General features: G+C 47.9%; 8 protein-coding genes across 8 annotated transcripts; 6 read left to right on the plus strand and 2 right to left on the minus strand.

Annotated features, from left to right (window-relative positions):
- The first annotated feature begins 51 nt into the window (after positions 1 to 51).
- On the plus strand, positions 52 to 1517 carry HD556DRAFT_1416464 (cyclin-like protein). Its single transcript, XM_041304339.1, has 2 exons — positions 52 to 530; positions 591 to 1517. Exons 1-2 carry the CDS (start codon positions 318 to 320, stop codon positions 1422 to 1424), a joined length of 1047 nt encoding a protein of 348 aa, XP_041153715.1. The 5' UTR covers positions 52 to 317; the 3' UTR covers positions 1425 to 1517.
- Positions 1518 to 2726, minus strand: HD556DRAFT_1416466 (ribosome biogenesis regulatory protein-domain-containing protein). The gene is made up of 5 exons (XM_041304340.1): positions 2665 to 2726; positions 2522 to 2617; positions 2131 to 2465; positions 1843 to 2078; positions 1518 to 1790 (listed from the first exon to the last, which is right to left on the minus strand). The coding sequence occupies exons 1-5, from the start codon at positions 2703 to 2705 to the stop codon at positions 1563 to 1565; spliced, it is 936 nt and encodes a 311-aa protein (XP_041153716.1). The 5' UTR covers positions 2706 to 2726; the 3' UTR covers positions 1518 to 1562.
- A 4-nt stretch (positions 2727 to 2730) lies between these two features.
- HD556DRAFT_1416474 (transcription initiation factor TFIID component TAF4 family-domain-containing protein) lies at positions 2731 to 4670 on the plus strand. Its single transcript, XM_041304341.1, has 2 exons — positions 2731 to 3366; positions 3416 to 4670. Exons 1-2 carry the CDS (start codon positions 3082 to 3084, stop codon positions 4334 to 4336), a joined length of 1206 nt encoding a protein of 401 aa, XP_041153717.1. The 5' UTR covers positions 2731 to 3081; the 3' UTR covers positions 4337 to 4670.
- Positions 4671 to 6283: 1613 nt separating this feature from the next.
- On the plus strand, positions 6284 to 8352 carry HD556DRAFT_1449877 (uncharacterized protein; the record flags this gene model as incomplete). The annotated part of the gene is made up of 6 exons (XM_041307666.1): positions 6284 to 7306; positions 7358 to 7399; positions 7455 to 7664; positions 7715 to 7774; positions 7831 to 8025; positions 8080 to 8352. 6 exons carry the CDS (start codon positions 6284 to 6286, stop codon positions 8350 to 8352), a joined length of 1803 nt encoding a protein of 600 aa, XP_041153718.1.
- A 2203-nt stretch (positions 8353 to 10555) lies between these two features.
- Positions 10556 to 11832, plus strand: HD556DRAFT_1313608 (uncharacterized protein; the record flags this gene model as incomplete). The annotated part of the gene is made up of 8 exons (XM_041300817.1): positions 10556 to 10585; positions 10643 to 10822; positions 10875 to 10937; positions 10984 to 11121; positions 11178 to 11334; positions 11509 to 11552; positions 11606 to 11672; positions 11750 to 11832. 8 exons carry the CDS (start codon positions 10556 to 10558, stop codon positions 11830 to 11832), a joined length of 762 nt encoding a protein of 253 aa, XP_041153719.1.
- HD556DRAFT_1416509 (WD40-repeat-containing domain protein) lies at positions 11586 to 14342 on the plus strand. Its single transcript, XM_041304342.1, has 6 exons — positions 11586 to 13004; positions 13055 to 13084; positions 13138 to 13317; positions 13370 to 13438; positions 13493 to 13624; positions 13678 to 14342. Exons 1-6 carry the CDS (start codon positions 11988 to 11990, stop codon positions 13936 to 13938), a joined length of 1689 nt encoding a protein of 562 aa, XP_041153720.1. The 5' UTR covers positions 11586 to 11987; the 3' UTR covers positions 13939 to 14342.
- Positions 14343 to 22910: 8568 nt separating this feature from the next.
- HD556DRAFT_1313609 (uncharacterized protein) lies at positions 22911 to 23623 on the plus strand (the record flags this gene model as incomplete). The annotated part of the gene is made up of 2 exons (XM_041300818.1): positions 22911 to 23131; positions 23206 to 23623. 2 exons carry the CDS (start codon positions 22911 to 22913, stop codon positions 23621 to 23623), a joined length of 639 nt encoding a protein of 212 aa, XP_041153721.1.
- Positions 23624 to 24259: 636 nt separating this feature from the next.
- Positions 24260 to 24846, minus strand: HD556DRAFT_1313610 (uncharacterized protein; the record flags this gene model as incomplete). Its single annotated transcript, XM_041300819.1, has 4 exons — positions 24260 to 24312; positions 24353 to 24630; positions 24682 to 24782; positions 24814 to 24846. The coding sequence occupies 4 exons, from the start codon at positions 24844 to 24846 to the stop codon at positions 24260 to 24262; spliced, it is 465 nt and encodes a 154-aa protein (XP_041153722.1).
- Between the last annotated feature and the right edge of the window lie 270 nt (positions 24847 to 25116).

The raw sequence follows: 25116 nt of genomic DNA on the forward strand, positions 1-25116 counted from the left end.
CGGATGTTAGTCATCCATTGACATTGGTCATCAAGCCTGTTTTCTGCGTGACACAGCAAGTAGCACTTTCTGTCCTAGACCACCACCATCACTCACCACGGGCCTTGGTCGGGCTCATCAGATTGAAAATATTGGGCTGTATTTCTCAATCAAGTGGTATGTAACAGCGAGCTAATGTCTAATTCCGTGAAAAAGCTATATTACTCCCATAATTAGATACGTTTTAGAAAGAAACACGTTCGTTGTATTCGACGCGGCTCAGACCGCTATCCAGTCTCGCAGAAACCGCACACGGGATCTTGCAGCCAGTCATTAGGATGGCATTCGCTCAGCCTTTCCCACTCGCAGCAGCAGCCCAAAAAACACAACAACCGGCGTTCGGTCCTGACTTAGCCGTGCGTCTCATTTGCCCAGAGTGCAGAGATCCAAATCCAAATATTGTCGAAGAGTTTGGGAGCGGGGATCTTGTGTGCGGAAGCTGTGGACTGGTCCTGGGTGATCGTATTGTTGATACAAGAAGTGAATGGAGGGTGAGTCTTATTGTCTCCTTTATTGTTGCGATAACCCTGCACCTATTATTATATGTCTAGACATTCGCAAACGACGAAGGCGATGATCCTTCTCGTGTTGGTGCTGCGTCGGACCCTCTATTGGAGGGTATAGAGCAACTAGATACGCTCATCAGTTTCCGTGATGGTGGCACGGGAATTGCACGCGAGCTCCAACGTGCGGCTTCTCGCTCCCAGAGCTCCCGCTCCGAGCGGAATCTTCTTACCGCGTTCCGCGACATTGGCAGCTGGTGCGATCAATTCTCGCTTCCCAAAACCATCAGCGATATTGCCAAGCAGCTATACAAGCGCTCAGATGAGGAGAAGCTTCTTCGTGGAAAACCCCTCGAGGCTGTCATTGCCGCGTGTATATTTATCGCGTGCCGCCAAGCCCACGTCCCTCGTACATTCCGCGAGATTTGTAACTTGACCCACGTGTCGAAGAAGACGCTTGGACAGTGCTACAAGGCACTTGAACAGGCTTTCAATCTTTCCCCGGGAGCTACTGCACAGGTCAATGCGAATGGAAGCAACCCGTCCACTGGCCCCGAAAACTTGCTTGTTCGTTACTGCAACCACCTTGACCTTCCTGCCAATGTCCAGTCTATTTGCGGTGATATCATTGTCGCAGCACGTCAGCATGGCGTTGCGGATGGTCGCAGTCCGGTTTCTATCGCTGGCGGAGCGATTTACTTTACTTGCCACTTACTAGGGAAACCCAAGTCTTCCCGAGATATTAGTGTAGTTGCTGGTGTCAGTGAAGGCACCATCAAGTTGGTGTATAGGTTGTACTACTTAGAGAGGGAGAAACTGGTGAAGGAGGAATGGATTAAAGAAGGGAGGGCAGACTTGGAGAGGCTTCCTGTTGAGCGGTAAAGGGATGTAACCACCCTTTGTATACCGATTTGTTACGGATATTGAATTGACAGTGGTACTTATAATGATCAGCGTAGTCATTTGACATGACAGACTGCTCGTGTAAATGAGTGACATACTAGGCAATACTTTTAATAGCTAGCGTTTACCGCCCCGTTTTCCCCTTGCTCCTTTTTTGTTGGCTTCACGAGCAAGAGCAACACCACCTCTGCCCTTGCTTACATTCCGTATTGCCTTCCGTACGTTGAGAACGTCATCGCCTGCGCCTTTCTCCTTTCTTGCTCTCTTCACATCGCCATCTAACTTCGACAGCACGGCAAGTGATGCCTGTTTTTCTTGTTCGACACATGTTTCTGTAGCCTCGAACTACAGACAGTGAGTCGCATGCAGAGATGAGGTGTGATGTTCCGAGACTTACCTTGCGCTTGACACCTTTCAGTTTCTTCTCTCCATCAAGCTTGTTGTCGAATCTGCCCATGCTTGCAGTGCTTATTCGAGTGGTAGCCAGTGTCCTCTCAATATCCTTTTTACGTTCGTCCCGACCACCAGTAGCGGTTTGTGCACGAGCATGATTTTGGAGCCGCTGTCGCTCATTTTTGGCGACCCTTGATGTCCGTACATCACGGGCGGCTTTGACAGGGTCGTGGTCCACGGCTAAAGTGATGATTAGATGAGCTTCATTCAAAATAAAAATAACAACACGCACGAGCATCAGCCTTGACTTCATGAATCCATTGTTCCTCCTTCTCCTTATTTTTACCATCCCTACCCCAGCGGTTGACCCACTCCTGTCGCTCTTCATCCCACACCTTCTTTTCACGCACCCGCTTCTGGATACCCTTCGCAGCGGCGAAGCGCTCCCATTTTGTCGGTGGTTTGGGCTTGGGAAGTGGTTTGGCACGAGGGAGTTGTGTTGTTGGTGGAGGAAGTTGGGCAAGTGGGCCGTCTGGTGATGGTTGGGTGGGCAGGCCATAGAGTGCTGCTACTAATGCTTGGATGCCATCTCGAGCAGTCACCTGTAGGTATTCTTCAAGATTTGATCTAAAAAAAATATGTGGATTACAGTTCAATGTAATGATCCAAACAAGCGGTCGTACTTGTAACTATCCTCGTCGATTGGGGTGAGGTCTGTGACAGTCAGGAAGCCAATGTCTACGTCGAGAGGTGTCTCTTTCTCGACCGTAACAGACTGACTGCGTAAAAAGGTGAGTAATTATTGTACAAACAAAAAGAATCGTACAATTTTGCAGCATGTGATGCTAGGATATTTGAGACGTCCATCGTTTGCACGAAAATACTGAGTGATCAATGTTATGCGCTTATTTAGCAAAAGCTTTAGATTTCAATAAAGCCAAATAACACAACACATGCCGCATGCCTTCAAGTCCCGTCGTGCCACTGTCGAACAAGCTTGGAATCCCTTTGCACATCCTCCAGAGTACAACACTAATTCTCCGTCAAAAGGCAGGCCATGAAGACTGAAAGCGAGGCTCCGAAGACCCCAACGCCCACGCAAACTCACGCTCAAACATCGTATACCGCACAATGGGGTACAGCACGTATGTGCCGTTGTCCAAACGTCCCCTGCAGTGACCATTATTGAATTTATATAATCTAGATATACCAATTGATCCTGCACTTCAGCAGCAATCTCAACATGCCACGTCAAGCTGTCTCTTTGTTCCTCTCCGTCCGGATACTCAATATATCCATCTTATCCAGAACAACTCCATATTCCTACCAGTACACTCACCATTATCCTCAAGCCGCATATTCGCATTATTCATATGTTCCACAACAACCCCAAGTACAGAGGCCACAGGCCTCAATAGCTCCTGCAACAGCAGCAGCTACCCAGCCCGCAAATGCGAATAGTGGGATGGATACCTCCGACGTGGCAACGTTGAATGATGCTCTTGGGAGCGCTGGTGTTGATCTTCGGGTGCGTTACTACTGGCAAGATATTGGTTTCGGTAGTAACTATTCCGTAGGCGGAGGAGGAAAGCCTGCAGAGGTCCCATGACTCGCATCAGTCATATCGAACCTTCGAAGACAGATCACGCAAACAACCGACTACTCCTTCCTTCGACACACGCTTCTTGGGTACCACCATGCGCTCTATTGGCACGGAACACAAGGTGACAAAAATCCCCGAAGACTCGGTGAATTACTTGGCGATTGCCCTCCGTGCCCGCCTACAAGACCTCGTTACTACGATGGTTGCCGCAGCGAACCACCGTATGGACACCCAGTTTGACCGTCCGGCATGTCCATATGAGAACGGCACGCCGATGTGGAGCATAGTCGTACAGAGCGATGTCGCTAAGCAACTAGCTGCATTGGAAAAGATTGAGCGAGAGGAAGAGATGAAAGTTCGAAGAGAACGCAAAGAGCGCGCTGATATGGCTGCTGCACATGCTGCTAACCTCGCCGCGCAAGCGTCAGGCGGCAATGCCATGGCCGTAGACGGAGACGAGGAGGGAGGTACGAAGAAAAAGAAGAAAAAAGAAGGACCAGGTGTAACGGCGAGGAATATGTCTGAAGATGTGCGTAAAAAGATGTCGAACGCTGTCGCAAGTCAGGCTGCTGGAATTAGTTCGAAATATTCATGGATGAACGCTGCAAATGCCTCTACGGCCGCTGCCAAACCGAAGCCTGCAGCAACTTCGACCGCTACAACAAGTACAGCTACCACTACGACCCCTGCGACTACCACAGCTCCTGCAGCGTCAACAGCTCCAGCAACTTCATGGGCGCGGCCGTATATAGGGGGGAAGAAAGGCAGTCCGACATCACCACAAACAGGAGAGGACGATGATCGGATGTTAATCACAATGCGTGATGCAATGTTTGCCGTCGAGAAGGAAAGGGGTCATGGAGGAGGTCGCGGATCCGCTCGTGGATGGTCATAGCCATTTGTACTTGCTTGTGTTGTTTAGATCGTCCGTTTCGCTGGTCGCTTGTTTTCAATGCACCCATTTCGTGTCTGCACTTGAGCTCATTTTCATCTCAAGCATTATTTGCATCACAGTAATAGGACGGTGCTGGCGCCATGGCGAAATCGAAACGATGAATGCAGATTGCCACTTCCGAGATATCGTAGCGCGTTTGCGTATACGATAACATTGTTTACATTGACAGGCAAGCAGGTCACAAGCACATCTTCCGTCGGACGATATTCATCAGTATCCCAGTGACAGCTCTGCTCTGGGATCTGATGAGTGTTTTCATTTAGAGGTCCAGGACCAGAATAGTAAGTATGCTACTAACTTGAGATGTTGACATGTTGTCGAAACCTTCTGGATCAAACAAGAACAAATAAATCCCAAGTTAACGACTTCGATTCGACTCCGGGAGGAATTCGGCCGGTCATACTGGTCGACGGCGTTGTGCCAAGGTTTCGCAGCAGTGACGCTTGCCTGAAAGCAGATCTCAGGCGATGGTCGCTACACAATAACACTCGCGTTGCTCGACCTCAATACTCCTCCAAATTCCTGTCCGTCAGTCATTTATCACAATTATCTTCCGAGCAACATCGTTCGTGCGTGGGGAGAAAGAGTGAGATAGAAGTGTACCCTCCTCTTTTTAGCGATACGATATCATCCGAGTCGAGTTAGGCATTTCACTTACCTCCTGGAGCCACATCCAAGCTTCACTACGTTGACCCTCACTTATGTTCCTGACCGTCAGGCCTGCATCATTTAGAAACGTCACTCTGCGCTCGGGTATCGAAGAGGATTGAGCTCGCAATTCGTCATGGTCCAAACTACACTTACATTCTTAGTCTCGGACCCACACCAACACCGCCCATCCGGTACATTTTCCCTCTTCTTCTACCACTCTCACAGCCTGCCTACATCATATGTCAACATGGTGGCCATTTCGTGCATGCCATGCACTGTCTATTGTGGATACTTTTCTATCAGGCAAACAGGTGTGGTGATTTTTTTTTGGCCGTCATTTGCATTCGCAGTGCATCGCTGTAGCGGGTGTTCCTATTAATGATGATGGCTGGATACATAACGAGGTCTTCGATATTCCTTTGCCTTATTTCAACGCGCACAGACAAAGACTGGGAATGATGGCCCAGGGGCCATTTTATGTTGCTGCTTCAAATAATCTGATTTTGCGTATGTTTTCCTATATTTGGATGTTGATTATCGTCGCTTGTCGCATTCTTATCCATGAATGTGGGCCGCTGATATGTTATTACTCCTTGATGGCATCTTAGTTTATCAACGACGTCGGCGTTTGTAATTGTATGATCAGAATTTATCTATCGAATGCTAAAATTACGCTGCCAGATGTCGGGCTTTAATGTGATTCGCAAGGTTTCATAATGCCGTCGGCCTTGCAGATGCGTCTATTTCTTTAACTTCGCCGCGTCACCCCTCTCTGACTATCAGCCGTAGCCATGTTCGTTCTTCCACTCCACGTTCGAGGGCTTGTCGTCAGAGTCCTAAATTTCTTAAATACACAGCACCTTGTATAGATGGTTCTATAAACTGGAAGGTGGGAAATGGAAATCACTAATGGACGCTTTCCACAGAGAAACTTTGGATATGGCTGTGTGCCACCAAACAAGGAGACAAAATTTATCAGCATTGTGTAGCTGTCCTCGCATCCAATAATCAATCGTTCTTCCTCCACGAGCCAGCCCCTTGGTAACATGAAAATCTCATCTCAACTTGCAGTGCCGATGAACTAATGATGAGCTTCAAACAGGCAAAGTGACCGCCCATCTTCAAAATCGCCATTAGCTTTAGGCCTATCGCGCACTAGGAATCTCGGCGCTATTCCTTCGAACACATTCACATAATCCGAAACCCATTCTTAGCTACTTGCCTTTGTCACACCCGATGTCGCATGGCCTGGTTTCAACATCGATACAGCACGCCGCTGCAGCAAACAATATCGTTCTGAATCCGATAATGACCCTGAAAGGGCATGACAAGTATATTCGGTCGATATCCTACTTTCCGGATGGCCGGCGAATGATCAGCGGTTCTTGGGACAAGACTACTCGGCAATGGGAACTACAGGAAGGTAAGGAGATTGAGGAAGCGCACAACGTTTGTGAACGGGGAATTTGGGCGGTGGCGGTATCCAGGGATGGACGATGGGTTATCACAGGAGGCGGAGGTCTCGGTCATGGGGAGCTCAAAGTCGTTGAGGTTGAGACAGGAATTGTAAAAAAATTCGAAGGTCACTCACGAGGGATCAGCTGCATAGATATCTCCCCAGACAGCAGGCTCCTGGCGAGCGGATCATGGGATCGCACCACGCGAATATGGAGCTTGGGCACTGGTGAACTCGTGGCTGGTCCATTCGAGAGTATTGATTGGGTGGGCGCGGTTCGTTTTTCGGCAGACTCAAAGAAGCTTGCAGTGAAGTCAGAGGCAGGGAAGTGCCTTGAGGTGTGGGATCTCCGCACAGAGACTTTGGACGTTAGAGTTGGGGAATTTGGTGAAATACCCTTCACATCTGCGCCAGTGTTTTGGACAAACAGAAACAAAACTATCATGGCCGCATTCACCTTCACGTTCGATGATGCGACAACGATCTATGAGTTCGACGCGTTGACACTGGAGACTGTCGGAGCCCCCTTTGAAGGGCATACCAAGATTGTCTGTGGTCTAGCACTTTCATTTGATAATACTCTCCTCGCCAGTGCTGCGGACGATAACACAATCAAGCTTTGGACCTTCGAGTCCCGCCAGCTCCTTGCATCCTTCAATGCTCGGACTCCCGAAACCCTTATCCTTTCACCCGACTCCAGTCAACTGGCTTACACAACAGGTCGCAAGATCTGTATATGTAACATTCCACTCAACATCCTAGCCAGTATCGGACGTGCACTTGAAGCACGGGGAGGTCACGATGTACGCATTCGCCGCATATATTATCATATGTGCACCAACATTTCTTTACAGGGCAGCGCAGACAAAAATTCAAGGCTCAATCGCCTGCTGAATGTTCGTATTTCATGCCTTTTTTGTTTACACAACTTATACATTGCCGTCATTGCAGTCTCACGCAACCCGTCGTCCTCCTGCATTTGGCCGTCACCGAGCGACATCGCCAGTTATATTGTTCGCCAACAGGCCGCACAGACCTCCGCCTGAAATACACCCGGAGCAGCCCGTTTTACTACATCACCTCCGCAATTTTTTTCGCTTCTCTTCTCGTGCAATCGCCGTTCCTCCTATCTGGAAAGATCAGGCTCATGATCCACTAGATGTGTGTTTTTTTTTGAATTATTCACTGTTAGGTTGATGATCTCCCGCCAGTTCTCCGCCATACCCTCCAACCGTGTTCTCTTGGGACAGGCCAAAACTCACTTTGATGATGTATGTCAGTGTCCACTTTTGATGAACACTCGATGCATTATTGACTACACGTTCAGGTCGAAGCTATTTCTATGCCCTACCACTCTGCATATGGCGGCTCACAGCACGCACAGCAAGCACATCCTAAGGAGGAAATTTTGCACCTCTCGAACAGAGCTATGCAGTTCCTGCAGCAGCACTTATCCTTCTGTAAGACAACGATCGTCCACGAGCCACCGGTCGTTGATGTCGCAGCTGGACGCAAGTTCACGGTAATGTGGATATTCTAACCTCTCCTTCCTTGTTTGTTGATCGGTGCCCTACAGCGGCTTGCTGCTGCCAATTTACCTCAATATAAGAAAGTTGACGACACCCGACATTCATCCAAACAGCAGCCTGAGGTGCTGCACGACACCGAGTCCGGTGACATTGATTCACTCCCAGACGTGCATTGGTGCAAGGCATTCTTCTGCTACTATTCGTGCTGGTCTCATGGCAGACTGAGGATCCCTCCGCGATGGCACTTGGAGAATGTGGACCCACCTCAACAGCATGGCATGACGAGAACCGTTCGTGGTGGGGCTCGCTGTCACAACTAGTCTACTTGTGTTCGTCGAATGTTCTTTTAAATTTTGAATTCGGAAGATGATAGAGATTGTCTTTGTAGATCTCAGTGCACCACATATTAAAAACAAACATCGTGAATTGAAAGCTGCCCCCACTCATGGTGTTTTGATCTTCAGGTTACTTCCAATGATTGAAGTGAGGTACAAATCGTCATAATCGTTTCGCAGTTCTCGTCTCTCCAGTTGAGCATACTCTGGCATCTATCGATGATTCGATCGACGTCAGCCCCTCCTACTGAGAACTGCAGAGCTGCAGGCGCCGAGCACTTAAGTACGACGTTGAAAGCAAAGATTGCCTAGGCGCAGACAATGTGCACCAAGACACTGTCTGCGGTTATCTTCTGACCGACTGAGGAGTCTTCCGCATTCAGTCACGTTGCAGCAGGCTCGACTTGGCACAGCGCTCCATCCCAGATCAATGTTGAGATGAAGCCAGGCGCACCAGATATGGGAAGTCAATGGTCACGATGGACTGGCGCGGCTGGCAACGCGCCTGCCTCTGGCAGATGGAAGCCGGTATGGCCTCAACCTAATCATCATATGACAGATGCTTAGTACTACAACGTCCGAGGGACCTGACTAAGCTATGCAAAGGATGGCAAACACCCGCCTGCACCGTGACTGGTCACTGCAAGTCTGCAACGAATCAAGGAAAGCTTTCATCTTTTCCCGAGAACATGGAGTGGACAAATGCATATACATACCGTCGACGGTGCGACCTTTTGTAATGGTAAACCAGTTCTAACAGACTGATTAGTGCGAGATTGGTGTTCAAACGCAGAAATCTTTGCGGCGGTTGTGAACCCAAAGCAAGACGCGAAATCCCACTACAGGCTCTAGCACTGCCATGCAGCAGGGACGCGTTAACAAGCAGTCATGACAGCTGTGCTCACTGAGTCACTCTTTTTACTAGCCTTGTCATGGCAACATCAAACTCCCAGTTCCAAACTCTTAACGCACAGATAAACTACGACTCACTATACTGTCGAGCGAGTCGAACATCATCAAAATCGTACATCAGGCAGACAACACACGAGGAAAGCGCACCCCGCCAGTGCTCATCCAAAGACACGTTCCCCAAACTCGGCTCCTTTCGAAAACATAGACCATGGCTTCTACATCAACAAAACCCGCGGCTGCACAAACCAATATGAGTCTGACACCAGTACTGACCTTGGAGGGACATGAAGAGCATGTTCAATCCATATCATACTTTCCAGATGGCAAGCAGATGGTCAGCGGATCAATGGACAAGACTGCCCGAAGATGGGATCTGCAGAAGGGTAAAGAGATTGAGGAGGTGCGGCATGTTTGTGAGCGGGGAGTCATGTATGCCGTTGTGGTATCAAAGGATGGTAGATGGGTTGTCACTGCCGGTGGAGATTTTAATCACACTGGTCCTGGGGAGATCAAAGCCTATGAGGTTGAAACGGGGGTCATTAAAACGTTTCAAGGTCACACACGAATGGTCACTTGCATCAACTCCTCTGCAGACAGTACACTACTGGCAAGCGGGTCATGGGATGGCACAGCACGAGTATGGAGCTTGCGCACCGGCAAACTGGTGGCTGGGCCATTCGAGAGCATTGATTGGCCGGGCGCAGTTCTATTTTCACCAGACTCGAAGAAACTTGCAGTCAAGTCAGAGACTGGGAAGTGCATCGAGATTTGGGATGTCCAGTCACAAAAATTGGATACCAGAGTAGGGGGATTCAAGTTCGTCGGCAAACCCTTCACATACACACCACTTTTCTGGACAAACAAAAACAAAAACATTCTGGCCGCGTTCAGCTTCACAGATAACGATGTTCCCAGTATGATCCATGAGTTCGACGCGACGACACTGCAAACTTCTGGAGATCCTTTCGAAGGGCACACCGAGATTATCACCGGATTAGCACTTTCATTTGATGGTGCTCTCCTGGCCAGTGCTTCCAATGACAACACCATCAAGCTCTGGGCATTCCAGTCCCGCCAGATCCTCGCCTCCTTTAGGGTCCAAAACCCTTTCTGCCTTGTCTTTTCACCTGACTCACGCCAGCTGGCTTATACTACCCACGCCGAGAAAAAAAAAGACAATAATATCTTTATATGCAATACTCCGGCCAGTATACTTATTCGCCGCTCTAATCGATATTGTTCATGCGCTAATATTCTCTTACAGATCAGTGCGCATATGAAGTCTGGCCCCGGTGATCTACTGAAGGTATCTCATTTTCAAGTTTCTATTCGTTATACCAGTCACCCATCGCCATCATTGCAGTCTGATGCAACCCATCGTTTGGCTGCGACGCGCCGTAATCCGTCGACATTGCCCGTCATTGCCAGACCGCCAAGATCTTTACCTGCAGTAGACCTACGGCAACCCATTCTCCTTCGCATCCGCAAACTCCTTCACTTGGGTCTTCCCGTTCAAAATGGTCAGCCTCTTGATCCTCTAGACGTACGTTTCATTATCCTGTTTAACTTTTACGGTTCACTCAGTCGCGCTGCAGTTCCCTGCTACGTTGCCTCTACCCCCAAACTTGCGGCATTCAAGTGTAGATTCTCGTGAGAATGTGAGCCTCTGCTCATGCAATCATTTTTTAACTCATACTGTTTCAGTCTCGAGTTACACCAGCATTGCCCACCACCCAATCCTCTTTCGCCGCCTCCACTATCTTCACAGCACGCCCAAATCCCCTTCGTGCTGCCCGGTCTCTGCCATCTGTCGTTAATGTTCCTCACGCTCAGGCTAAAGAGGTGTGCTCAGTTGGTTTTTTTTTCATCGAACTGGAAGTCTCATGGATTGATTGCAGCGCAACGCCGCAGCGGGTGCTCCCAAAAAAGACAATAATATAGTACCTGATGAATATCTCGACCCTCCATCACCACATCCTGATTCACAAGAATCGACTACTGCAGTACAATCCAACACCGGAGAGCATGGGGGTGATCCGCGGTCATGTTCTGTTTGTAGGTGGTTTCGTTGATATCCTTCGCGCATATTATTATGGTCGTATCTTTTTCATTATTTATGAATGTAGACCGTTGTATGTTTGCATTTCTTATCTCCACTATGGTTCAGGAGTCCAGGACATTGACGAGATGCGTGTAACATCGTTGGTAACTTGCCGACGACTCACAAAGTAAGTTCTATTGGGCTGGTAGCCCGTGAGAAACGGAAAGGAAATGTGCGTAAGGAACGTTGCAACTTTCATGGGTGTACGTACTACGAACCTAGCAGAACGTTCCGAGTAACGCCGCAGAAACCTTCGCCATGGCACCAGGGACATTAAGGGATATCACGCAGGGTCCGTAGCAGGGACAACCTGCCAAGCGCAATGTGCACAATTGATGCCTCACGTTCAACCTCTTCCTAACCTCTTAGCAACATCAAACCCTCATATCAACTTCCAACAACTCAGGCTGACGATCAGCTCCAAGTCTAGGAAGAAAAGTGCTCCTAACTGAGTTGGGAATCTCAACAACTGCTACTATCAACAGCAGGCCTGCGGGCCGCATCAGTACACGACTCGGAGAACTCACCGCTACCTCTTCAGACACTCTTATCTAAATAATCCCAAGAAGCTGGCTACTTACAAATTTCGTCTGCAAAAACACGGGCAATGGCACCTACATCGACACAGCCTCTGGTTTTAGCGACCAGTATGAGTCTAACACCGGTAATGTCATTGAAGGGCCACGAACGAGGTGTTTCATGCATGTCCTACTTCCCAGATGGCAAGCAGATCATCAGCGGTTCTGGGGACAAGACTGCTCGAAGATGGGATTTACAGAAGGGCAAAGAGATTGTGGAGGCACGAGATGTTAGCGAAGAGGGTGTGTATGTGGTGACGGTGTCAAGGGATGGTCGATATGTTGCCACTGGCGGTGGAGAGATGGATACTGGGGAGCTCAAAGCCTGTGAGGTCGAGACGGGGATCGTGAAAGCTTTTCGAGGCCACTCAGAGAGAGTTGCCTGTGTTGATATCTCCGCAGACAGCACACTGCTGGCGAGCGGATCATGGGATACTACAGCGCGAATCTGGAGCTTGGACACAGGTAAACTCGTGGCTGGTCCATTCGCGATCCTTGATTGGCCGGGCGCAATTTTATTTTCACCAGACTCGGAGAAACTCGCAGTAAAGTCAGAGGTGGGGACTTGCCTTGAAATCTGGGATGTCCACACAGAGACTTTGGATATCAGAGCAGGGAAATCTGGTGGCAATTCGAACATGGCATTTGCGCCAATGTTCTGGACCAACAACCTGAAAAAGAGAACCATCGTAGCAGCATGCAACTTCGTGAATGATGAAGAAGCTACAACGATCAATGAGTTTGACGCATTGACTATGGAGATTGTTGGAGCTCCCTTCGAAGGCCACACCAAATGTATCACCGATCTAGCACCTTCATCTGGGGGTGCTCTCCTCGCTAGTGCTTCCCAAGATCATAGCATCAAACTGTGGGCCTTCGAGTCCCGCCAGCTCCTCGCCTCTTTTCATGTTCAGGATGTCAATTTACTCATGCCCTCACCTGACTCACGCCACTTGGCTTACACCATCACTGGCTGCGACATCTATATATGCAACACTCCACCCGCTGTACTAACTGCGCTGGAAGCGCAATCCACCCTCCAAAAAGTGTGTCCTTGCGCAAAGTCTATCTTCTGTACACTGACCTACTCTTTAAGTCCAATAAAACTCTTGAACATTTACTTCAGGTATGTGCCACGTACATTTTGAGCAATCTATTAATTCTCATGAATCATTGCAGTCAGATGCCTGTCGTCCTGCTGCAGTGCGTCGTAACCCAGGGACGTTGCCTGCCACATCCTTCACCCCCAGGCGGCAAAGACCTCCAGCTACCACAGACCAGCAACAACCAATTTATCTTCGCCTTAGCAAGCTCTTTCACTTCTCTCGTCAGACCAATCAACCTCGTGATCCCCTAGATGTAGGTCGTTTATGTTGGTTCTTTCACAGCTGACTCAACAATAGTACCGCAGTTCCCTGCTACGCTACCTCTACCATCCAATCTATCTCTCTCGCAGCAGGCCGCAACTCAGGTCGATGATGTCAGTCTTCAATTTTAGTAAACTCGTAATGTATGACCGACTCTGTATTTCCAGTTTGAAATAAGTTCCCCGCCTTACTCCTCAAACGGAGTTGCACAATTTCTGCGGCAGCACCTTCCTTTCCTCATACCCAGACATAGCCATGGGCCACCGGTCGTTGAAGTTGCACCCGGGCGGAAAGTCACTGTAACGTAGATATTCTCACATCTCCTTCCCTTTTTCTCATTAGAGCCCTACAGCGTCTTGCTGCTGCCAAATTACCTGAATACAGGAAAGTCGACGATACACGACATCCTTCTAGCCAACAGCCCAGGGTACCGCAGGATGTTGAATCGTCTGACGTTGATTCACTCCCAGACGTGCATTGGTTCAAGGCGTTCCTTTGCTATTATTCATGCTTTTCTCATGGTAGACTGAGGATGCCACCACGATGGCACTTGGAGCGTGTTGACATACCCCGCCAGGATGGCACAGCAGGTAGCGGACATAGTGGTAGTTAGCTCAATGCGCACACGTCTAGTACCCTTGGATATTCTCAGTCTTCTATACCAGTACGCTTTGCTGTCACTACTTCTTCTTCATCTGAGTGTTCAGACAGCGGAACTCTGCAAACACGTAGAATCAGCTGTCTGGGCACTTGCATTGATTCTCGTTGTATTCCAATATTGAACATCAAGGACCGGGTTGGTCGCTAGATGTTCCGAATAATTCCAGCTTACCGCTTGGTGCTGGCATGGGTGGCTATACTCGTTCCAGTATTGATGTAACAAGACAAAGGTTTGCCTAGACCTTCTACATATATGAAACAGCATAACTTGAATAAATACTGAGAGAGATCCTTGGGGAAATTTCTCTACACAATACTGCTAGTCGGTACATGTACACGCTCCTCGAAAACAATCGGATTCATGCTAGTTTCTGCGTCGGAATCTGCCACGAGTTCCACGTGATATTCTCGAATGCTAATAAGACGAGCGACTCATGCTATTTGGCACTGTGCCACGTTGTGGCGCCATGGATGGGAAAATAATCTTACATTCTCTCCGTATTCGTCCAGAATGTATCGTACAAGAGTGATTGGTTCTATCGCAGAAAATGAATTGGTACAAATGGGTAGGGTATCACAGCCAGTCATGAAACGATGGTGGAATATTTTTCATCAAAATTGCTAAAAATGCAAAATGTCAACTGGATGGCTCTCGAAATGAACGCGTATATGCACTGGAACTTCTACCCACCACCCCGGTGAGCGCTTAAGCTTCATCGCCAGGGAATCCACTTGACTTTGCTTGGGCAGGCAGCCTCAGATTCCGTATTCCTCCACAATACTAACAAGAGCACCTCTCCAGTAAGATACTAAAAAACATCAAAAGTGTCAAAAGTGAGATTTTCTATGTTTTTGTTCTTGTAGCAGGATCCTATGTGTGTTCTGGGCCAGCTATATGATAGATCTACTCCAAATATACATAGAAATAGACCCCTCACCTCAATTAAGGTCTGGTCCTGCAGGAAAAAATTTCACAGGGGGTAAACCACCAGGAGAGGGGGGGCACACCATGCAACAGGGAATTATCCCATGGTCCTGGGCTCCTGATACATTGTTCATATTGTTGAATAGATACTGGGAATCATTTTTCCAAGTCTGTCCACCTAGAAATAATTAAATAGGAACATATTCTGTGTTTTCTTGCATATGTGCTATATCTATTGATGTAGGGCGCTTCAGGGGGTCAAATAAAGATGGGAATATACTCATATATGCTCATAAACATGTTTTGAATATAATAGAACACTTTACCACCAAAGGGGCAAAAGTGTGAAAGTGTTCTTTACTCTAACATATGTTAAATGGCCTCTAGAGGAGGAGCAGGCACACAAATAAGCAAAAAAAGCGGTCTATTACATTATATTGTACATATATATACCAAACTACTACTTAGATACAAGAGGGGACCTATTGTGGTGTGGTGGTGAAGCTGCAGTGAGGTGGGGAGGGTGTGGGAATAATTGATATTGTGGAGATTCCCAAAATGGGTGATGTTTTAGGTGTAGTGGGGTGGCTAAAAATGCGAAAATGTGGAGAAGCAATCTATTTTTAAGTGTTGTCCCACAGTAGGTGGCCAAAAATGCGAAAATTAGGGGTGTGAGATTATTATGGGAGTGTCCTGACAGGATCCTCCATTGATATATCAGCCCTACAATGATAGGTATCTAGGCAACTGCACGGGTAAACCCCCGGGTGTCAGCGCTACTACCCGCACCCACACCCGGAGGAATACCCATACCCTCAAAGCGGGTCTGGGTTTTTGCATGGGTGGACGGGTAAATGACCCGCACAGTAACCCACGAAGGGTATACCCGTGGGTCGCTGCAAATTCGAACGGTTCATGTACAAAATGTAGCTACTCTAATTTAATGGCATCCCACCCAATCTCGAGCTCCTCCTCCTCCTCACCTTCAACATCTGCAAGTGCTGCAACAGACATGACGTCCTCTGTCTTCACTAGATTGAGCTTACTCCAATATCCGAGGCACAGGAGCGCGCGGGTTGACTGAGCTGATAATCGAGAGCGAACATGTGAAAGGAGGAGACGCCCGCGACTAAAAAGACGTTCAACATCCACGGAAGTAGCTACCACAGTCGAATAGTTAGCTCCTTAATACAAAATAAATGAAAAAACAAAACATACCAGGTATACTAAGATAATCTAACGCCATGCGAGAAAGGCACGGATAAACGATACGACGTTCATACCACCAAGCAAGGGGGTCCTTGACATGCTCAATGTCAGTGCCCAGGTACCTGTCAAGTTCGTTTTCAGAGTGACTTGTCGGGGGTGCAAGCACAGGGATATTGTCGAAGATGTTGTCCTGTGGATGTAGTTAGTTTGCGACTCAGTGAGTGCATCAAAACGGACAATAAAACTCACTGAAGAAACTTCTGCTGCTATACCATCATCTGCCTCAGAGTCTGTGTGTGAGGCTGCCAACATCGAGTCGGAGTATGAGCGCTCAAATGTCTCCCTTACAAGCGTCTCGGCAGTTTCAATCCAAGTGTCTTCCCACTTCGCACGTCTGAAATATGCGAGTTTGTGACGCGGGTGTAGAACTAAAAGTAAGAGGTCAGACAAATGACATAGATTAAGAAACAAACTTACCCATGGCAATATGGTACACTTCCGATGTATCTGTCAGTTGGTAATAACGATTCAATGTCTTTTTGGCGAGTCCTACAGCTACACAAATCGATGGAAGGAATGAAGTATTCAGGGAGTAAGTGGTCAGTTTCTCATCGATTAGGTCCATTGCTGGGATAACAGTCGCCAAGTTTGGGGTTGAACGTGAGAAGAACAGTGTTGCGTCCTTGAGGATCTAGAGCAAAGCGTTAAGTCTTACTAATTAAGTAACACACAGTGTTACATATGGTTACATATGCGCACACACCTTCAAGACATCCCGTAATTGCTCCGCAATTACCCATTCCTGGTCTGTTAACTCAAGTTGTCGCAAGCCCAGGTCTCGTCGCTGGGTCACAGCATCAATTGCCTCTCGATGCCTCAGTGCATACTCGACCATGTCGAATGTCGAGTTCCAGCGTGTGGAAACATCCCGTGGGAGTGTCGCAACCTTCATCTTCAAAGCTTCAAGAATTTCATGCCAGGCTGGGAGGAGTTTCGTAGTCGAATGTATGATCTTGAATCCGAGTTTGCGAAGCTAGGTACTATGTCAATTTTCAAGGTATGTTTTATGATCCGAACTCCCACCTTTGTGAGTACTAACTTGACGGGACGCACACTATTCTTAAGGTTTTCCTGCTCCATATCTGTCAGCAAAGAAACTTCATCGACCAAGCCATCCACGTCATCTTCGTCACCAGCTATCGACTCTTCTGTGTCCTCGTCATTTGTGGGTGCCTCGAATTCATGGAGCAAGGACTTTGCTACAAGATTCACTGTGTGCAAAAAGCACTGTGTGTGCGATGCTTTTCCGCCAAAGTCGGGGAGTGTGGTACTGAGTTCGTCGATCATTACTGTGTTATTCAATGCGTTGTCGCATGTAACAGCCAGGATCTTCATTGCAGTAAGTCTCATTGAATACATTGTGTTGATTGGACTAACTTTTTCTATGATTCCAAAATCATCTAGTATCTGTTCAAACGCTCCTGCTAATTCCTTGCCGGTATGCGACTAACATGCTCAATATCAATCAAGTCAGGCAAAAGTAAGTCATCCTTACTTTTGGTATCTCAACAATATCTAACGGCAGACTCAGCGGCACTCCTTTATGTTCGAGGTGCGCAGATACAGCGACCAAAGCTCGATGGTTTGTCGAAGTCCATCCATCTGTTGTAAAGTTTACTTTACCTTCATGTTCCTGCTGGTGAGTATATTAGATTCATGCTGCGCTATGTTTAAATGATGACCGTGCCTTTGTGATTTTAGCTATGCGCTCTCTTGTCCTGGCAAAGACCAACCAAACGTCATGCGACACTGTTGCAGGTGAAGGTAAGTAATATTCAGGTCTTCCGGTCTTCATAAGAGACTGAAATCCCTTGTCCTTGACGATTTCGAATGGTCGTAGACTTTCGGCAACCCAACGAACGATTTCAGCCCTTATTGTGGCTATTTCAGCTCTCAATACAATTAGGAAGGATGGTGGCGTACTTTGTCTCAGTCCGTGTATGTTGGCGATGCGAGTACGTCACTTTCCCCTTGCCTTTTCGCTCGAATGACGTTGTGATTGACCCATTCCATAGGATGCTACCAACTATTTTAGTCCGAACTTCCTGGGCATCTTTGGCTTGGTCTGCAGATTGCAGAACCTCATCACCCCAGCACGATTTGACGTGCTTTCACATGTTACCAGTAGACCTCGCATCCTTTTTGTCAAGGAATTGTCAAATTGTAGTTTTGCATCCTCGAGCACAGCACTTGAACTGATGTGCACGACGTCCATCGTGCTCAATGATACGGGGTTTGGGCTCGAAGAATGCGTATACAGGTGAGATCCACTCCTTCATTAGTTGAGCTATCATCTGATTAACAAATTGTTTCAATTGAAGATCGTATTGCATACTGAGCTCATCTTCAGCAGTTTCAATGTCCGGACTTGGATTGCAAGTCTCATTGGCATCATCGTCACTCTCGTCATCATCAACCATGATCACATCGTTATGCAGATCAGCCTCTTCCTCTTCGGTACGAACCACTGCTCGATGTCCCTGTACTGGTGTAGCTGCGGGACTTGGAGTAGCTGTGACGTCGTCTGATTGGACGTCATCCTTGGTGCAACGATGGTTCGGGATACTTTTAGCCTTCTTGGACTGGCTCGGTGCCGCATTTTCCCCATTCGTGTTATTCTTCCTTTTCTTAGTCGAGGGGCCATCAAGCTTCTCTTCCAGGGCTGCCTTTGCCTTGTCCGTGAGTTTGGTGACTCGTTTTACCGTTTTTGCGAATATGTTTGGCTGCATGATGTCTATGACTCGGGTCTAGAGGATAGTGATACTGATATGCTCGCTATTAATTTTTTTAACAACTGTACAGTACAAGTAGCCGAGTTCCCGTTTAGGTAGTGAAATATAGTGATTTTGACATGTCAACCCAAGCCAAGGGTATGGGTGAGGGTGCGGGTGCCTGAAACATGGACCCCCACCCACACCCTTGGGGCACCCACACCCACCACCCGCGCGGGTTTCTGAAACCCATGCAGTTGCCTATAGGTATCTATGGACTTCAGTAATTATTGTATCCCATTTCATCTACAATTGTAAGAAGTGATACATCAAACCTACAGGTACAGGTGAACGCACATCGGACGAAAAGAACAAGGTTTGCACCGATCATGCCAAATGGAATAAGAATCATAGTGAGTGGGCATTGTTGGGCGGTGTAGAAAAAATCGATGCAATAATCGATAACGGTTTACTGCAGCCTGTGACTACTTATGTTCCACTGGTGTTAAGGATCGATCAATGTCCCTACAATGTCTGAATAATCTTAGTGTTGTAGGTATAAAGTCACAAGTGCAACCCATAAACCGCAATTCCAGTGGCTCTCAAAGACCCTGTCATGTCATTTTGTCGACCTCGAGATCGCGCTTTAGAACCATCTTCACTTCACCAACCTACCTACTCTCAGGAATTTGTGGGTTCAAATGCTACAGCTACACTGCGTCAACCAACCCAGAGTGCCTGGACGTCCGCTTCTACATCGTCGCCGGTAAGTGAATATAAAGTCGTCTTTACTACTGCTCACCACTACAATATCAGCAATTGGTGGCAGGAGCAGGGGCCACACAAGAGACTCCACCGAGCTCCCATTCAATGATCGCCCGGAATGAGCGTGATTTTTCCCTCGCCTTATCTATCCAGGCTGCTCTAACAGATACGAGAGAATGCCCCTGGTATGGGAACAGCATGCACATGTGTTCCACAATACTCCCTCGTTGCATCCTATGATTCCGGCCGCTTGCCGCCAAATAGTGACTCCAGTTGGTCCGTGTTAAGACCGTGCACAAAGGGTAGGACTGATTCCGAGGGGCTTGGCTTCAGCTCGTGCGCTGCGCCCCTTACCTGAGTATGTGCCCTTAATTTCAGAATGATGTCCGAAGGACGTCCGAAGCGCGGGAAAGTTTGGAAGGACTTTCCGGACGAGTGTAAGTAACTTCCGGACGAGTGCGGGAAAGTTCCGGAGGAACTTCCGGAAATTACGATGAGGTTTCGTCCTGATACGGATACATGTAATGGCTACTTAGGACAAGTCCTAAGTAGAAGCAAACAGAGGAAAGGCTGCAAGGACAAAGTCCGAAGCAGAATAGGTCCGGAGGACCGCGGGAAAGTTTCGGACGAACGTCCGGAAACTTCGGAGGATCAGATAAGCGGATGAGCGGATAAGCGGATGAGCGGGGATCGGATAAGCGGAGCTCTGGCCTAGGGAATTTCTCCCTAGGCCCGAGATGGATATTGACTAAGTCGATAGACTAGAACTGATGTGAGGACTTAGAGTGAGATCTAGTGCGAGGACTAATATGATATTCAGACTGAGGAACTACAGGACATATACAAGAGTTTATATACTAAGGAAATAACAGAAAGATCAGTAAGCAAGTGTCCAAGGCTATGTATGAAGCATAAGCAAAGTTATCAAGCGCGAGTCGGAAATGAAGCATAGGTTAACGGATCAGTAAGCGTACCGGTAGTAAGTATAACCGAGATACCGAGGACAAGGAATACCAAATAGAGGAATAGGCTGTGTCAACATTATATGCACAGGAATTGAATTAGGAAGCTTATCGTATATCGGATCGGATCGGACCAGACCAGACCAGATGTCCGGACAAGAAGCGTGGATATACAGGATATGATATTAGGGCAATAGGACAAAGGATGAATGATGCAGGCTAGCTGCGGAGGTATGGAGGTGTGATGTACGGAGGTAAAGGGATCTGGACATGGATGCGCGGATGTGGATGTGCAGAGGTGCAGGGATCCGGATGGGTAGAGGACTGGAGACATGGATAGGGCGTCCGAAGGTCCGGATGAGGCGTGGGAATATTGTCGGATGTAGGTCCGGAATACGGGATATGACAGTCCGAGTCTGACATATCCATGGGCAGCCCTTCTCCAGATTGGCATTTGATGACTCCAGGGAGCCCCCTTCCGGGATCCCCTGTGGCCCACAACCCTACCCCAGATTTCAGTCCTCAATCACAGGCAATTTTCGGAGGACCACTACCTCACTTGACACCTAGCCCTTTCCACCCAGGCTTTCGTCGTCATGTACCATCCCCTGACAGTCCCACTATGGAGCACGTCACTCGTATGCAGGCTCGTCGTGGTGGGAATGTTTCCAACATTCCTGTCAACGCCCGTCTGCTGCCTCGATCTTCGTCGTTGCCATATCCATATCCATCAGACGGTATTCCCCCAGTAACTCCACCCAGACAGACTACCACCTTATCAAATGCATCTTTCAGAATTCCGGACTTTGTGCAAATACTCGAACATGCACAACAGCCCTTCCTGGTCGTTACTGGTCATATATAGTGATGTTCCGGCCCGGCTTGGCCCAAAAGCCGCGGCTTTGGCCTGGCTTCAGACGGCTTTGGCCTGCAAAAAATCCAGGCCGGGCCAAAGCCACCAATGACGGCTGGCTTTGGCCCGGCTCTGGCCTGAGCCGCGGCTCGAGTAGGGAATTCATGGTCCTGACAAAGTGAGTATGAGCAGGTTGCTGTTCAACCGGGATTCGACCATATGACATACCTGCACATCTTAGAATGTAGTTTTGTCCTGCATGCGGCAGCCTGAGCGGCACGTCATGACAGCGAGTCATGTTTCTGCTTCCAGCCCCCCATCCAGAGTCGAGTCTACATGCACGAATATACATCGCCCGTACTGACGAAAACACCACTTGTAGCGAGGAGGACAGTTGCCTTTTTGAAGTATATCAGTGTCATCTTGAGCTCGCGCAAAATGAACACAGATGTGCAAAAACCGAGTGTCAATGTCAGAGTCCATCGAGTCAATGAAGGCCGATGAAGCCGATGTCGAGGTACACGATGACGAGTAACCGATGCGAGCGCAAGGTTGAGGGGCAGGAACGAAGGAGAGTTGACATCGGCCCTGAACCTGCGACGTATAACAAGTTTCATATCAATATATCGTTTAGAGAATTACTCACCATATAAAAGGCCATAGCAAAGCCAAACGAGCGCCTCAGTTCTGTTCCCAGATACTGAGATGTGAGTTAAAATACTTTACCTTTCGACATACAAAAGCTAACGTCTCGTAGTTCATACCTGTTAGGTACACGCTTCGTCAATGCAGAGTTCTGTTCCCAGATACTGAGACTTCATACCTGTTAGATTCTATCCGCTCCCGTAAACTCCTCTCAAGACCGAGCCTATCAGGAAGAACTAGCAGGGCACATCAAAGACTTAGTAACTCAAGTGAAACATGAACAGGAAGCTTGGGAGAGTCTTGAGCGCGAGTTTGACAATGTCGAGAAGATGCATGAGTCTGAGCTCCGATGCGAACACCGTGCACTCGAAGACAAAGAATCCGCACTTTCGGGATATGGAACAACGGTCCAATCAACTAGAGTAATAATTACGATTCGGCGTGACAGGGAATGAAAATGAGGAATGTTTAGATTCGTGGGGTAATGTGAGTTTCAGGTCCGTAAGGTCTAGTGTCCGCGCTGCCGCTGTCCGTGGAGAACATTATAATGTCCAGGCTAGATCACAACGTCCGAAAAGTACTAGGTATCTGTGAGGGGTCATAATGAACATGAGCATAACTCAAAAAGATACTCACGCCGATGATGGGATCGAGGTACTCGTAATCTGTATCAGCAATACGAAAACCTTTTCTATATATGATCATAATATCAGCATATATGACAATATCTATGGCTCACCAGTCATCTGATGCGTATGATCAGCTAGTTGGTATAGTTAAGAGACATGAAGCACAATGGAAGTGATTGAAAAGCTAAAACAAGACGAGATAGAAGCCAGATTCTTGGGGCGCTGCAAGCCTCAGGCACAGTTCCAAAAGCCGCGGCCCAAGCCAGCGGCTTCGGCTTTTCATAATGTCAGGCCAGGCCAAAGCCGCCACCAGGCTGTGACTTTGGCCCAGCTTGGCTTGGCCTATTCAGGCCCAGCTTGGCCTGGCCCACGGCCTGAAGCCGGGCCGTGCACATCACTAGTCATATAATCCGCCGGGTTATTATGATAGTTGAAATCAAACCGGAGCCACATGCTGGTAGGGAATTCGAATGGGAACTTATCTGGAAGGATCAAGTACATGAGCAGGTTCTTCATGCATTTGAGGCTGATCGTACCCTGAAATACTTGGGAGTCATCATAGCTGCTGGTTGTCACTGGGTCTACGGCACCGTGAACCGGGGAAATCTACTTCCTCAGACAATGTCAGAGCAGCGCGATCCAAATTTCCGCGGCACTAGATCGCCAGCATCATCGTCTGATGACTCCACGGTAGAGGAGAGGGAAACCCAGAGTTCTTTTCCCTCGTTGGACATCCCCAACTTTCTCCCCAAAACAGAGAATGGCGCCTTCTATAAATTTGATCTCCTGGACATCCTGGACGCCAGGGGAGTGTCCCTCAGAGTCTTTGAAGGAATTTTAGATGACCTCCGCCGTAAAAATAGTGATATTTGGTTCTAGGGCATCTTAATGGTGTGGGCAGGAGGGACGGTTTGGTATTATCGCGAGGCAGAATAGAGATGTAATGATGTGGTATACAACAACATTGGGTAGAATATTACATATGCAAATCTTATGGTTATGTAGCCGCCACATGCAGTAGGATTCGATGAAGAAGCCATGAATGGTTGTTATATCTCAACCGTTTAGAAAGTATGCCATTCGAAATGTATATACCTGAATCGTGCAGAGGTTGGAAGATGATGGATGGATGGTAGGAGGTTATCGTCGGCTGCTTTTCTGGGCACCGCCCTCCTCCCGAGAACAACCATTTTGTCATCTTGGGACTGTATTAACAATACCCAGTGGGCAGGATATTGATTTGAGTCACATGGCTCATGGAGAAAACTGGTCGAATTGCCAACATGTGTGAGTTCTTAGCCTTCACTGTCCGTCGTAGTGACTGAACCAATATCTCTAGTGCTAGTCCCGTTGTGATAATACCCAGTGTACAGTTTTGTTTTATGTTGATGCTATATCTGCCATCGGGCTTGAATTTGAAGGTGTTCGCTATCGTCGTGGCTGCAGAGTGTACGTTTCAGCAATAGCATAGCACAAGTATCGTAGAGTAATGATGGCGCGACAAGGTTTACTGCTCTAGTGCTCATTGTTCCCCAGGATGCCATAAAATTCGTCATCCACAAATGTTTCTCATCGAACACAAGTAACAGCTGATACAACATCGACTACTTGCATTTTTGTCTTGATACCAATTATTTCGAAACAAGTTTGACGGGTATTGGAAGTCCTCCAGGCCCATGAAACTCTCCTTGATGCTTCTCACCGAAACGAACTGATAGAAGATCCTAATACTCCCAGCTTTGTCGTTGGTTCCACTCATTTCGTCCTCCTCCAAAGGGTTGTTGACCCACAACCGCGCCAGTGCATTTCTCGTTGTGATATACGTTACCAGCAGCGTTGCATAGCTTGTTTGCGCAAATAGAAGGGCTTTGCGGTTTGCGGTGAAGCTGGAGAAGACGTTGTCAGTCAATGCATATTGTAGAGACCTTGCAACTCACATAGAGCCAGTCAGTGCATAAGGCGAGGTGTTATCGATGAGTTCCAGAGACTTATAATTCGCATTGTCGTATACATAAATTTGAAAAGTTGTTGGTACAATCTGGCCGCATTTCCGAACAAAAAGCCATTACAGTGATGACAGGACAAAAGATGTCTTCTTTCATGGTGATTGACTCAGGATCTTCGGTTGGAATGATGGTAGGTTGGATGAAGTAACCCTTGGAGTCATCACCTGTAGGATCATGGGAAAAGTCGCAGGTGAGTCATACTACTATCCGCCTTACCAATGCCTCTGATAAGAACCTCTCTATGCGTTGCTGATTGTTCTCGTGACTATTCAAAAGCCAAAATTGATATGATTGACGTTCAATAATATCTACTGTGTGACAAATAGAGAATACGAGGTATGATGACGCTATTTGGGCTAAAAGCCC

The sequence above is a fragment of the Suillus plorans genome (assembly GCF_016647745.1).
Source record: "Suillus plorans strain S12 chromosome Unknown HD556scaffold_95, whole genome shotgun sequence".
Classification (NCBI taxonomy): domain Eukaryota; kingdom Fungi; phylum Basidiomycota; class Agaricomycetes; order Boletales; family Suillaceae; genus Suillus; species Suillus plorans.